Source organism: Ascaphus truei, chromosome 12, assembly GCF_040206685.1.
Source record: "Ascaphus truei isolate aAscTru1 chromosome 12, aAscTru1.hap1, whole genome shotgun sequence".
Lineage (NCBI taxonomy): Eukaryota > Metazoa > Chordata > Amphibia > Anura > Ascaphidae > Ascaphus > Ascaphus truei.
Genome location: NC_134494.1, coordinates 2,133,488 through 2,149,384, shown reverse-complemented (window position 1 = coordinate 2,149,384; position 15,897 = coordinate 2,133,488). Strand labels below are relative to the sequence as shown.

Below are 15,897 nucleotides of genomic sequence, written 5' to 3'. Positions count from 1 at the left end.
TTCAAGAAGGTTTATTGAACAGACAGGTACAGCTGCAGGATCATCTAACGCGTTTCAGCCCGAGGGCCTTTGTCAAAGAATGATCAAGCAGCATGGGGAACACATACATATAGGTTGTGTTAACACAGAACACCTGCACAAGATACAGATCAGGTGGGGTTAAGTGATCAACAACATACCCATATATGGGGGTTAATAAAAGACGTTTAAAAACAAGGTAGTGCCAGCAAAGCATGATCTTATTTCAACATCTAGACAGTGTTGATCAAAGTAACATATTATCAATATAATAGAAAACACTTGAATGGTGTCAATAGATATACAGATGCTTATTTGGCTCAGAATAAAAATGTAACAAAAACATAAAAACAAACAGTTGTCTGGTGTCAATTATTTTGATTAAATCTATAATACATCACAATGTGGATATCTCTGTTTGAATGGTTATTAGATGTACAAGATGAGCAAGATGTATATGGTGTAATATAAATCATTACTGAACTGGTTGAATGTCTAACCTTGAAAAAGAACAGATAGGGAGGGGGGGGGGGGAGAGGGTGGGGAGGGGGAAGGGGAGGGGTATGAAGGAGGAGGGAGGGGGGGGGAGGGGGGGGATGAAGGGAAAGGGAAGGGGGGGGGAAGAGGGGGTGGGGAGGGGGGGGGGGGTTGAACTGAGGAACCTATAACAAGATATAGATAACAATACTTAGTCATGTAAAAAGTGCTGTAATTCCCAGTCAACATTTAGACCGTTTGGTTGCAATGTATCTAGCTGAAAAATCCATTGCATTTCCATTTTATTCAATCTATTGAGACGGTCTCCTCCTCTGATGTATGTTGGAATATGTATAATACCAAAGAATCTAAAATTCTTTATACCACCATTGGGGCAGTTTGCAAAATGTTTGGATACTGGGTGAAATAGGTCTTTTTTAAGTATCAGTCTGACATGTTCAGATATTCTGATATGAAGTGGGCGGATGGTTCTGCCGATGTATTTGGCATTACAGCCACACTGTATAGCATACACCACATAACTTGTGTGACAATTAATGAATGTGGGGATTCTATAATTGGACACTGTAGACACTGTAGCTATTCTTTTGGTAGGAACTGCATATTGGCAGCATTTACAAAACCCGCATTTAAAGAACCCTTTGGGTATAGTCGAAATACGTGTTGTGGGTGAGGACTGGAAAAGGCTTCTAGAAAGGGATGTAGCCAGGGTATTGGCTTTTTTTAATGCAAATCTAGGTTTTTGTACATAGGGTTCTAGCTCTGGATCTAGTTTTAGTATGTTCCAGTGTTTGGATATGATGTACCTAATCTGTGATGCCTGTCTGCTAAACTTGGTTATGAACAGGGGGTTCTCTTCAAAGGAAGTTTTATTCCGCAATTTTTTCTTTTTCCTTTTTAGTAACGCAGATCTTTCAGTACAATCCGCGTATACAAAGGCCTGTTCTATATCCATGTTAGAGTAACCTCTGTCAGCAAATTTAAGGCTAAGGTTCTTAGAGTGTTGGAGAAAATTGTTTTGATCCGAGCATAATCTTTTGTAGCGCAAAAATTTTTTTTAGAGACAAATCAGATTATGATAGGAATCAAGTGTACTCTTGGGAGAGATTGGGTTCAGGTAGAGATCTTGACAGGCCTAGAGCAATTTTTCAATCTACGCCTCGCAAGATGTCTGCTGATAGTGACCATGCTAGTTCAAAATCTATTACTAAATCAATTTTGAAATCCCCATATACAGAACGAAGGTCTAGCTTCGACACAGATTCTTCTGACAATATGGACAGACCATCAGTGTCCTTCTCAAAACAAAATACTAGAGATAACAGAGATTCTGATGATGGGTATTTCAAAAATACATATATCTCTAGTCATAAAGATGAGAGATCTAAAACCAATCTCTCCAGTACACAACATGCACCGTCAAAAAACGGAAAGGGTGTAGAAGGGGAAAAAGAGCAGAGAAAACATCAGGCTCAAACAACAAGAGGAAAAAATACTCCTAGATCCCTCCCTCAGTAATATCATCAATATTTCTGACACACCGCTTACCCCACAACAAATTGTGCTTCTAAATAAGGGTTTAAATTTCGCACCGCAAGAGAATTTTGATCTCTTCAACACAATCATAGATTTGCAAAAATATACACGCAAACTGGCGTTAAAAAAGTTATTTTCCAAGAGGGGCCAAACAACAGCCAATCAATTGGTTGATGAAACTGAGCCCGCTAATGTGTTGTACAATAGGGATGTGTGTACTTTCCAAGAACATGCCTTTAATATAGATATGCATACACTTTTTGAGGAATGTAGTACAGATGCACAAATAGAATCCCCCCCCTTTTTTGGTCACGTTGACTCAGGATTAAAAACACGGTCTTCCTTCATTCCAAACAGTTCAAAGGGATCATGTATCTCCACGTTTGAATGTCTGGTTGATAGATACCTGAGACTCCTGGCAAGGGGTTTCTCCTTTCCAGGGGCTGCTTATAAAACACAAAATCTAACTAAACAAGAAAAAACTGATTTAGAATTATTAAAAAATGATAGCTCTATCGTGATAAAAAATGCTAACAAGGGGGGAGCCATCATTGTCCAATCTAGCAGCAAATATAGGAATGAAGCCATTAGACTTTTGAGTGACAACACATTTTACACTAGGTTAAGAACTGATCCTACAAAGAGGTTTTTGGAGGAATTGGAGACACTGCTTGAACTTGGGGATGTTCTACAGGTTCTGAGCAACAAAGAGAGAAAATATCTTAAATGTGAATTCTCCATCATACCGATATTCCACCATCTCCCAAAGATCCATAAGTCTCTAGAGAACCCTCCGGGGCGACCCATCGTCTCTAGCATTGGATCTTTGGGAGATGGGGTCTCTCGCTATGTCGACCATTTTTTGCAGCCAATTGTACAGTCACTGCCGTCCTTCCTACAAGACACTACTGCATTACTGATTGAGTTGGAGAATGTTGTTTGGAAAGATAGCTACAGGTGGGTCACCATGGATGTCACATCACTATATACAATCATTGCACATGAACACGGCCTAAAAGCCATTTATCACTTTTTGGAACTATCTTCTCTTTCCACTGCACAAACCACTTTTATCAATGACTCTATTTTATTCTTATTGACTCACAACTATTTTTTATTTGACTCACTTTTCTATCTTCAGACACGGGGTACAGCTATGGGGACGTCATTTGCGCCCTCATATGCCAACCTTTTTATGGGCCTATGGGAGAGCACACACATTTTCGGTGACACCAATATTTTTCGTTCTAATATTATATTCTACAAGCGCTATATAGATTTGTTTTTTATTTGGGATGGCGCACTTGACACTCTGCACACTTTCATTGACACTTTGAATATTAATGATTTAGATTTACACTTTACATTCAATACTGACCCCAAACACATCAATTTCCTAGATGTGACACTCCATGGTGACCCAGAATCCATGATCTCCACTGATATAACCACCAAACCCCACTCAAGAAATTCTTACCTTTATGCTAAGAGCTGCCATCCGAGATCTATGATCCGAGGGATACCCAAAGGGCAATTTTTGCGCTACAAAAGATTATGCTCGGATCAAAACAATTTTCTCCAACACTCTAAGAACCTTAGCCTTAAATTTGCTGACAGAGGTTACTCTAACATGGATATAGAACAGGCCTTTGTATACGCGGATTGTACTAAAAGATCTGCGTTACTAAAAAGGAAAAAGAAAAAATTGCGGAATAAAACTTCCTTTGAAGAGAACCCCCTGTTCATAACCAAGTTTAGCAGACAGGCATCACAGATTAGGTACATCATATCCAAACACTGGAACATACTAAAACTAGATCCAGAGCTAGAACCCTATGTACAAAAACCTAGATTTGCATTAAAAAAGCCAATACCCTGGCTACATCCCTTTTTAGAAGCCTTTTCCAGTCCTCACCCACAACACGTATTTCGACTATACCCAAAGGGTTCTTTAAATGCGGGTTTTGTAAATGCTGCCAATATGCAGTTCCTACCAAAAGAATAGCTACAGTGTCTACAGTGTCCAATTATAGAATCCCCACATTCATTAATTGTCACACAAGTTATGTGGTGTATGCTATACAGTGTGGCTGTAATGCCAAATACATCGGCAGAACCATCCGCCCACTTCATATCAGAATATCTGAACATGTCAGACTGATACTTAAAAAAGACCTATTTCACCCAGTATCCAAACATTTTGCAAACTGCCCCAATGGTGGTATAAAGAATTTTAGATTCTTTGGTATTATACATATTCCAACATACATCAGAGGAGGAGACCGTCTCAATAGATTGAATAAAATGGAAATGCAATGGATTTTTCAGCTAGATACATTGCAACCAAACGGTCTAAATGTTGACTGGGAATTACAGCACTTTTTACATGACTAAGTATTGTTATCTATATCTTGTTATAGGTTCCTCAGTTCAACCCCCCCCTCCCCACCCCCTCTTCCCCCCCCCTTCCCTTTCCCCCTTCATCCCCCCCCTCCCCCCCCCCTCCCTCCTCCTTCATACCCCTCCCCTTCCCCCTCCCCCCCCTCTCCCCCCCCTCCCTATCTGTTCTTTTTCAAGGTTAGACATTCAACCAGTTCAGTAATGATTTATACAGTATTACACCATATACATCTTGCTCATCTTGTACATCTAATAACCATTCAAACAGAGATATCCACATTGTGATGTATTATAGATTTAATCAAAATAATTGACACCAGACAACTGTTTGTTTTTATGTTTTTGTTACATTTTTATTCTGAGCCAAATAAGCATCTGTATATCTATTGACACCATTCAAGTGTTTTCTATTATATTGATAATATGTTACTTTGATCAACATTGTCTAGATGTTGAAATAAGATCATGCTTTGCTGGCACTACCTTGTTTTTAAACGTCTTTTATTAACCCCCATATATGGGTATGTTGTTGATCACTTAACCCCACCTGATCTGTATCTTGTGCAGGTGTTCTGTGTTAACACAACCTATATGTATGTGTTCCCCATGCTGCTTGATCATTCTTTGACAAAGGCCCTCGGGCTGAAACGCGTTAGATGATCCTGTATCTGTACCTGTCTGTTCAATAAACCTTCTTGAAGTCACCACCCACGTTTACCCTGTCCTGTTTATTTGGCTGTGCTCCGCGATTTCTCCTGCTGCTGCTGGAGGACTTCATACAGTTTTGTTTGCTGGACTGCACGCCACTGAGTCGCCGCCCACGGAGGGGAGAGCTGCCGGTCACGTGACCACCCTACAGCATGCTGCCTGCACACCGGAGCTAACGGCTTCACTGCCAGGACTGGAAGCTCAGCTGGCGTGGAACTTCACGGCCCGCTCTCATCATCCAGTGAGGAGGACACCGCCGGTCGCGTGACCGCCCCACCAGACTTCCAGCTGCGGTGGGGTTGGCGGTGCAACGCCACGGCCAGAGACGCTGAGGAAAAGATCCACACTTCACTACTCCCCACAACCGTGAGTTAAGCAACATTTGGTGCCCTATGCTGGGCCAGCTGCTTTCACAAGTTTCCTCATCACTATTACACTGTTCTGGCAGCGACTCTTTCATGGACTCTGATGCACCTAAGGGATGATCTTTATTATCCAGTTCTCTATCACTTGTATAGTGGTCATTGCAGTGGTTGTGCTGCAAACCTCTGTTGCGTATACAGTAGGAGCTGGAGTAGTAAATCTGCAGGAGATGCAAAGTGTCACGTTGATGCATGGTCCGTGCTGTTGTATCTTTGGTGCATCAGCTGTTTGAAACGCAGGCTTTTATAAAATATATATTCTCCTCTGCTGCCTTGCTGTTGGCTGCTCATGGCGTGTGATGTCACACGCCACCACGTGACCCGACGTACGTTTTGGCTGATTCGCTCTGCTTCTTCCGGGGTTACTTTGCATCTCCCACGGATTTAGCGCCCTATACAAGAACAGATACAGTGCTAACACAGACACTATGAAAAAAACTGAACTCTACTGCCACCCGTTGGATATACGAAATATTGCAGAAATAGACAGCTCCTTCCTATTTACTAATGCATGTACAGTATGTACAGTAGCGACATCTTTTATTGCACTGAATGCCGCCGGCAAGCCGGGATCTACCCCAGCTGCCGCCAGTAACAACCGCGCGCCGCCGCGTTTCCCCCACGCACCCCCCCTCCACTTCGCGCGCAATTTAAATCCCTTCCCGACCCCGTACAAGGCTCCTGCTATGCCGCTCTGCTTCCCCGCACCCCCGCTTACCTTCATTTGATCTCCAGGGGTGTCGGGGAAGCCTGCGGAAGCCGGGGAAGACGGGGAAGCCGGGCGCGCATGTTACTGTGACGTCACAGTGCGCCGCCACGCGCCGCGGCTACCCGCTTCCCAGACGCATGCAGCCGGCGGCTTTTACTCGAATAAAAGCTGCCGCTGCTGTATGTCTTTATTTATATAGTAAACAAAAAACGGAGGGTTCAGGGCTCTACGGATTTTAAAGAATTTATTAATCAAATGCACGTTTCAACCATCAAAAAGTGGTCTTTGTCAAGTGAAGATAACAACAGTGAAATGTCCAACATATGTAGTCCCCAACGCAGGTGAAAATACGTAGAAAACATCCAGTAACTCCCCAGTGTAATGTCTCTGTCCATGTTGTATTGCACTTGCAGGCGCTCATCCGGGTCTTCATCGTCTTCAGATGACGTCATCTGTAGACAGTCCCACCTCCCAGAGAGTCATATGACCTCCACATCAGGGGATCTCGGTATCCCATCAACTGCGCATGCGCGAACGCTCATCACTATATATGTTGAACATTTCACTGTTGTTGTTATCTTCACTTGAGAAAGACCACTTTTTGATGGTTGAAACGTTGTGCATTTGATTAATAAATTTTTTTAAATCCGTAGAGCCCTGAACCCTCCGTTTTTTGTTGACTTTGGAGTCTTTCACAGGGACCCCCCTGGATCAGGAGCACCGGTAACAGCAAGTATCATTAGATTTTTCAGTTTATGGTGTGCAGCATTTATTCTGTTTTTTATTTATATAGTGCCATTAATATACAGAGCTCTTCACAGCAGTAATACACGTGAGTCATATACTGCAGATAAAGGAGAAGTGCTTCAGCCATAAAAGTAACATATCAAACTGGGATATAAACATGGCAAAACTCAAGATAATGTTCCTGATCAGTACCCTAACGACTCACAAAACAGAGTACCCCTTGGAAGGAATCATTCTGCCTTACAAAGACTAATCTGACTATTCCCCCTCACGGGCTGCTCCTGGAATTAGTTTAGCCTGTTTATTCCCTAACTTTTTTTACTAGCCATCACCTGTCGGTCCACGTCAGTGTATTTATGTTCCTTAATTCTACCCCTAGAATGGCGTGAGTACAGTCGTAGGTCTCACATCTTTTTAAAGGTCCAAGAAAAAGGAATAATCAATTTTTTATCATAAATTTCCTGAATCAGTGGATTGCAAAGCCATGTTTGAAAAGGAATAACTATCAGGAAGGAATACAGAAGGAGGAGGAAGTTATTAATCAGTCTTCAGGCCAAACCCGCCTTACATTTTTCTTGATGTATCAGAATTGTAACATTGCAATCAGCTGCTGTTCTCTTTTGCTAATTTTGGTGCTATTTTTGAATCTGGTAAAGTTGGATAAATAATCTTCCATATAATCTTCAAACCAATGAAAAAAATATTCCTATTTTTCCTATAATTAAAATGTAGGTATTTTACATTTTAAATGACTAGTAATTTTACATGCTTATTGAATATACTGTATGTTGCTAATTGAGGTCAAAAATCAATGTTTTCATTAAAAGTACAAAGTTAACAGAACCATATGGGTGTATAATGCACACATAGTGCAGTATGGTCAGTTTTATGTGAAGAAATACAGTTGAAAACACTTACAAAAGTAAGTTGGTATTGGGCACATCAATATGTTAGGTAGTCTGAATTGGAGTATCCACCGGAACAGATGCAGTCCTCTTTGCTTTCCTGCCGGGAGTTTCCTCTCAGTCACTGTTACCCTCCTCTCGATACCAGCATGGTTCCGCTTCCGCATCACTTGGCTTGTGACATCAGCACGTACCTCTCGCAAGCCGTCAGTCAGGGGTTGGGCTTCAGCCGATAGTAAATCCCCCGTGGATCAAACAAACTGGTCTCTGTGTACTCCCAAAAGTATTCAGACTCGTGGGCAACCTTAGCCGATAAGGCCCTACGTGTTTCGGAGTTTCTCCTCTTCATCAGGGGAGCTATAGCTGCAAGGTTGCTATTGTACACACACACACATATATATATATATATATATATATATATATATATATATATATATATATATATATATATATATATATATATATATATATATATATATATATATATATATATATATATATATATATATATATAGTTGCTTACTCCGGCTAACCACAAATAGAAAACAGTATATGATTAGCACCCATAGCGGTTGTCCCTGGTATATCCAGTGATGAAATGCATAAATAGATACTGACTTAATATAATTAAATCTTTATTAATAAATATAATTTAAAAACATTAATGTTGTGGAGGTAACACCTACTAATGGTTTCCGAGTTATTTGTTAACTCCTTTATAAGTCAGACACCACTGTTATTCCTTAGAGCAACAGCTATGAATTACAAGCACTAAATGTACTAAATAAAGTGCTTATAAAGGATCATTAAAACAACAAATTGGATATATATTACATTCAATACATAATAATGTAGCAAAAAGGACAGCGTCTGTTCCGGTGGATACTCCAATTCAGACTACCTCACATATTGATGTGCCCAATACCAACTTACTTTTGTAAGTGTTTTTAACTGTATTTCTTCACATAAAACTGACCATACTGCACTATGGGTCTTGCGCTTTTTTCTTTTCTTTTGTTTCTATAGTTCTCTTCGGACATGAGGGTTAGATCCAGTTTAAAGAAGCATGGACTGGTTTGGACTCTGATTTTATTGTAATTTGACCTATTTGAACTTATATATGTATTAAAGGTTTTCATAATTTGAGGTAACGATACTTATATTTTATTGCATATTATATATTTATTGTATGCACAGGTAAGAGCGCTAGCTGAATTGTTTATTATATACCCTTATTTAAATCCTAGAGGGTTTTATCCCTTAATTTAACACCATAAGGAAGATCCTTTATTCTTAGGAACTGTCAGCACCTATTGTGTTTTACACACACACACACACACACACACACACACACACACACACACACACACACACACACACACACACACACACACACACACACACACACACACGTCGACAAATAACCCAAAAATCTAATCGCCGAACCAAAAAAAAAAAAAATCTACTCGGCACCTAGCCCTGCCCCACTTTAAAATAATTGAATAAATTCCTAATAAGAATTGTGTGTGTGAGTGTGTGACCAGTCTGGGTGGGTGTCTGACTGACTGGGTGGATGACTAACTGACTGGATGGGTATGGCGGGAGAGGGTTAACCAAGCCAATAATAAAAGTATTATGCCCGGCTGGTTAACCCTAGTCCCTGTTGGGACTGAAGGGGTTAAACTGTATTGTCCCCATAATATCATGTTTTCCCCTACACTATCTTTTTTGTCCCTTTTTTGCAGCTAAGAAGCTAGCTGCAGTTACAGTGAATGAATGAAAATGTGCTAACTGTATTTGTGACACAAGGGGGAGCTTCTAGCGCTGAACCAAGCGCTAAGTGAATACGCGTTCCTGTGAATAAGTGGCTGCTTTGAAGCATAGGTATCACTTCCTAAGCCGTAGACCTCTAAACCGCAAAGTCAATTGGATAAGTGGTTTGCGGTGTAGCTGAAGTGCCCTCTGTCAAAATGTATCCAGCGGTCTTGTTATCCACTTGAGCTGAATTGTTGGCTTGTGTCCGCAGTTACCGATTAAAAGCCAGCATGGATACATTGTATGCCGGCTTGTAACACAGACCAATTATAGGTCAAACCGCAAACCACATCACAGAGCCCATTCAATTAAGTGGATTACTTGCACTAGGAAAGAGCTAGCACTCTAATTTTTGGAGTGCAGTTAGTTACACATGTGCCATGGACATACATATGAATTTTATATTTGTTACGTATGCAGAACATACATTTATAAACATACTGTATTTCAATTGTGTTTTAAATGCAAAGGCAGGAACCCCTTTCTGCCGGTCCGGCAATGAAGCCATTAACATGCCCATATGTTATGGATGAATGAGCTGAGGGATTTTTTCATCTATGGATTTCAAAGGGCACCCTGCTAAGGTGGTGCCCCAGTGTCTAAGAGAAGTCCAGAGTTGAAAAGCCTCAGAGACCCTAGGTATTAGGGTGGCCGGGATATTGTTAAGTACCAGATACCGGTGTGAAGTATGGGCACTTCACACTTGGTAGCCAAACCCCAGACTTGCTGTCGCCAGGTAAGAGGTTGGGCTCGGTATGCCAAGTAGCTCAGGTGTGAGGTTAGCACATGCTCTGTGCAAAACGGGAAGCAACTTCTGCCCTCTTTGTAAGTTATTGGCAAGTCTAGGATAGGTGGGAAAAATGATTCCCACGAGAAGATTGGGTGTATATGTCAGGTATAGGGCCCTTAACCCTATAAAAATGCCTGCAGCCCAGTCCCAGTCAGATTCATCTCAGATTTTACCAAGAAGCGTCCAAGTACAGCGTCAGTGGTTCCGTAGTGTGAGGGGTTAACTACACCATAACAAAGAATTGCCCCTCTTCCAGAATTCGTTTGAGCTAAGGATTCCCGAACGAATCCTGTAAGGACATTATGAAAGACTTCCGTTTGGCGGAGATATAGGGCTCGCAAGTTGCGCCCCTTGCCAAGGACTGTCGCACGGCTCACATCGCGCACCCACTTGCAGGGATGCCGAGAGACTTTGTTTCGTTCCATGAACATTTTATTTTGTTTCCCCATCCCAGTAAGTGTATATTGACTGTAATTGTGAAGTATTGTGTTTGTCTTAAAAGGAAATAAATTACAATTTATTTACTCATCTTGTGTGCTCAATCCAGAATCCCGTATTAAAGTGTTGGTAAGCCCTGGTCTACTGTGACAGTGGGTGACTGACACTTGACTGACCGACTGGGTGTTTGACTGACTGACTGACTGGGTGAGTGACCGACTATGACTGACTGGGCGTGACACACACACACACACACACACACACACACACAACTGAACCTGCAAGAGCTGTTCCAGCAAGGTTTTACTCTGCATGGGGATAGGGAACCGGTACACTGCTAGTCAGCGGCCAAGAGTGCCCTTCAGCGTCGGAACAGGAGCTCCTAGTCAGATCTCCGCCGCCCAACTAGCTGTTGCCGCCTCCCCGGCTTACCTCGCCTCTGCCGGTATTCGGCCTTTGTCCCCTCTCCACCGGTCGCACGACTTGGCTGGACGCTGTGGCACTGAGGACTGTCCGGGATCCGCTGCAGGGCAAGACGGGGCCTGGGTTAGCGGGTCTCTGTGGGTCCTGCGGTTATCTTAGGCTCTCTTTGAAGAGGGAGTCGAGGGCCGCGTTGACGTCTCCCGGGTGCCGGCGTGCAAAAAAAAAAAAAAAGTCCTGGCAGCACGCCAACACGCGTCTGCCCAATGAGGTAGGGGGATTTTTTAATTGATTTTTTTCGATCCGGGGAAAAAAAATTTGAGCAGGGGAATTGTAAGACGCTAGCAGCCAAAATCCTATCGTCCGTGTTGACCGGATTTGTCGAACAGTGATTGTGTGTGTGTATATATATCTATATATATATATATATATAGCTGTCCTTTGTTCTCTTGATTAGCACTTTAACAGTAAATAACTCCATTAACGTACAACGCATGCCTATGTACAGTATGCCACAGCAACCTATGCAATCAGTGTTACTGCAAAAAAAACCTGCATATCAAGGTGAGCTTTGGCAATTGTCCTCTCCCTAGAATGTTTTTCTTTTTATTGTAGAGACAAAAAGTGCCTGGGCGCTCTCTAAAGAAAAACCTATCACTATTGATAGGGAGGGATGAATAAGTGGAAAATTGTTACCAATTTCGGAGAACCCGTGTCCCCTTCTTCGTGTGGTATGAACGTCTAGGGATCCACCGCCCGCAACTCACAACCCTATGAGGGAGATAACCTTTCCTCCCTGAGACATGACAAACAGTAGAAAAAATAAGGGGAGCGCGAATCAGGAACACAGCCACAAATAATAATAATAATATATGTGATCAAAACATTAAATACTATAATAGAGAGAATGCACTATTAATTGGTGACCCGAAAGATTAGAGGTCTGTGATCAGAGATTAATATGACACCAATGTGGTGGAAATATGGTGGTAAAATAAAATAAAACTATTTCAAATACTCACACGGGCTAGTGTGAGTACAAGATACAAGAGAAGTTTCGGCGCAACTGCGCATGCCTGAGTCAGTGAAGCTCCCGGATGTTCTTCAAACAACTTTATTGAAACAATGACACACAAGGGCTACACCGCAATCTCCCCCTCTGAGGGGAGAAACAATAAAGTTGTTTGAAGAACATCCGGGAGCTTCACTGACTCAGGCATGCGCAGTTGCGCCGAAACTTCTCTTGTATCCTGACACTCCAGACGGCGGCTCGCAGGAGCAGCCGAGGTGAGCGGGTCCCAGACCGGACATGCAGGTGAGGTAAGATTGTATATCCCCCTGCACCGGTCAACTCCGTAGCCATGCTGAGCTCCCTCGCACACTGCCCCAGTGTCTGAAATATTCAAGTGACCTACCCACATACACTGAAGCGCAGGACAGACTTCTTGGCGATTAGTGTGAGTACAAACTCATCGGGTTTTAACTCTGTAGAGGGGCTTCTCCTGGAGACACACACCTCCCGACAGACCGCTACACAGCACACAAGTCCTCAGGGCATCGAGGTAACCCAAAAAATATAATAAAAATCTGAGTATACATAGCTATATATAGTAATGGCATGAAATGGGGAATGGTAGACTTTAAAATATATGAACGTATATACTCACACGGGCCTGTGTGAGTAAAATCCTATCGGGGTTTAAACTCTGTAGAAAGGATCATCCTGGGACTGCACGTTAAATTTCTGGCAGCTACACAGCACTCAGGTCATCAAAAAACTCCAGATCACCCCAAAATGCAAATGGAGAATACAGGTATAGTAAACACTTATTTAATAATGATAAAAAGGCTAAACAGCACGTACATACATTCGGTGGCTATAGACAGGTTCTGGAGGTCTTCTCTGCGCTGGCGACTCCTTCTCTTCCGCGTCTGCAGCACGCTGAAGTGTTGGAACGCACACTACAGTCTGAAACGCACCTCTCACTTCCTGGCTTCGGAAACCTCCGGTGGACAAACAACCAACTGGATCTGTGTAGCGGTCTGGCGGGAGGTGTGTGTCTCCAGGAGAAGCCCCTCTACAGAGTTAAAACCCTGACGAGTTTGTACTCACACTAGCCCGTATGAGTATTTGAAATAGTTTTATTTTATTTTACCACCATATTTCCACCACATTGGTGTCATATTAATCTCTGATCGCAGACCTCTAATCTTTCGGGTCACCAATTAATAGTGCATTCTCTCTATTATAGTATTTAATGTTTTGATCACATATATTATTATTATTATTTGTGGCTGTGTTCCTGATTCGCGCTCCCCTTGTTTTTTCTACTGTTTTTCTATTTATTGTGTGTGGTTTTTTTTTAATGGTATTTTGTATATTTAGTAGCTACAGGGAGACTTAACATCTTTTCAAACACAAGATAATTCACTTAGTGATTTCTTACTGAAGCTTTTCTCACATTCATAGCAGTTAAGGCTTCACCGCTGTGTGGATTCTTTGGTGTCTAACCAGATGCGATTTCCGACTGAAGCTTTTCTCACATTCAGAGCAGTTATAGGGCTTCATCCCGGTATGGATTCTTTCATGTCTAATAAGATGCGATTTCTTACGGAAGATTTTCCAACATTCAGAGCACTTAAAGGGAGTCACCCCTGTGTGGATTCTTTTGTGTATAACCAGACTTGCTTTATGGCTGAAGCTTTTCTCACATTCAGAGCAGTTATAGGGCTTCACACCTGTGTGGACTCTTTGGTGTGTAACTAGACTTGTTTTACGACTGAAGCTATACTCACATTCAGAGCAATTATAAGGCTTCATCCCGGGATGGATTCCTTTGTGCGTAGCAAGATGTGATTTATTACTGAAATTTTCACCACATTCAGAGCAGTTATAGGGTTTCTTCCCTGTGTGGATTATTTGGTGTGCAACTAGACTTATTTTATAACTGAAGCTTTTCCCACATTCAGAGCAGTTATAGGGAGTCACCCCTGTGTGTATTATTTGGTGTCTAACAAGATGTGATTTCTTACTGAAGCTTTTCCCACATTCAGAACAGTTATACGGCTTCACCCCTGTGTGGATTCTTTGGTGTACAACAAGACCTGCTTTGTGAGATAAGCTTTTCCCACATTCAGAGCAGATATAGGATTTCTTCCCTGTATGGATTATTTGCTGCATAACATTACTGCATGTCTCACTGTAGGTTGTCATGTCTCAGGTCTTTAAACCCTCTCCTTGTCTTGTCTGGTAGTATGGTGTCTGTACGGTTAGTAAAATGCTGTTGATGTATAGGAATGATCTGCCGAGTTTCTTGTAATCTTGTTCCAATTCTCATATAGACTTGTGCAATGTTGAAGTCCTTAGAACATATTTCCATTAACGCCTCATGTAATTTATGATGTTTGGGACATTTCTTACATTGCTTCTTGTTCACAGATCAGTCATGTGCTGAAGATACATCTATGGTGAGAAAATACATGTTTAATACATAATTAAATTCAACTTGTGAAAGATACTGAATCATATAAAGTGACATTGTTATATGTTAGTTATATTTACAATTATGTCTCTATGTCTTAATTTCGGGAGTATCCTGCCTTCCCAGAGACAACGCATTACATTTTATAAGCTGGTTACTTCAAAATAACCGAAAGGCCTGCATTATTCTCATAAAATGTGAGTCTAATTATCATATCTTCTACTTACATTTTACTCACAAACAGTATTACCCCATTTGTGTTTTCTCTTGATTTTTTTCATTAACAACAGCTCATCAGAGAAATTATGTTCTATCATATTAGCCTCATATCATTATTATGCAGGGATTTTCTTGGCTATCATTGTAAGGATCTCTGCTTTCCTCTATATGTGCATGCATGTTTCCTCATCCTGAAGAGGTTCTGCTCCATGATGTGACCTGCAGGTCATTGATGGTCATTTTGCTAAGTGTGCATTTATTAGACCTGCAGGTCTTTACTTTCATTGGGAACTTATAGTTCCCTCTGTCTGTGTTAGTGCATTCGTTCGGATTTAATTTTTTTCCATGTCATTGGTTTATTATTAGGTCTCTCTAATTACATTGTATTTTTTTTTTGCTTTATGTTATATGAGGTTTTCTTTAGGTTCCCACTTTGGTTTTAATCTGTCTTCTTTATTAGTTCTCGTGTTCATAATTTTCTTGGTCTTTAATAGACTTTTTTGTACAATTGTTATTTATCAGAGTGCTTATTGTGGATTATATTTGTTATATAAAATATACTGTAAAGTGGTGTGAAAAAGAAAGTACACCCTCATTGAATTCTATGGTTTTACATATATAATGACATAACAATCATCTGTTCCTTAGCAGGTCTTAAAATTAGGTAAATACAACCTCTGATGAACAACAACACATGACATATTACACCGTGTCATGATTTATTTAACAAAAATAAAGCCAAAATGGAGAAGCCATGTGTGAAAAACTAAGTATACCTTATGATTCAATA

General features: G+C 41.3%; 2 protein-coding genes across 2 annotated transcripts in view; one reads left to right on the top strand and one right to left on the bottom strand.

Moving 5' to 3' along the window:
* LOC142464322 (uncharacterized) overlaps window positions 1–15,897 on the top strand; it is a 237,333-nt gene that overhangs the window by 134,986 nt on the left and 86,450 nt on the right. The window lies entirely within an intron of this gene.
* Window positions 1–15,897, bottom strand: part of LOC142464324 (uncharacterized) — a 64,743-nt gene that overhangs the window by 26,962 nt on the left and 21,884 nt on the right. Inside the window, 3 exon segments of the mRNA XM_075567818.1 lie at window positions 11,419–11,509; window positions 13,854–13,882; window positions 13,884–14,869. Of these exon segments, the coding sequence (XP_075423933.1) occupies window positions 11,419–11,509; window positions 13,854–13,882; window positions 13,884–14,620 (857 nt within the window). The 5' untranslated portion in view covers window positions 14,621–14,869.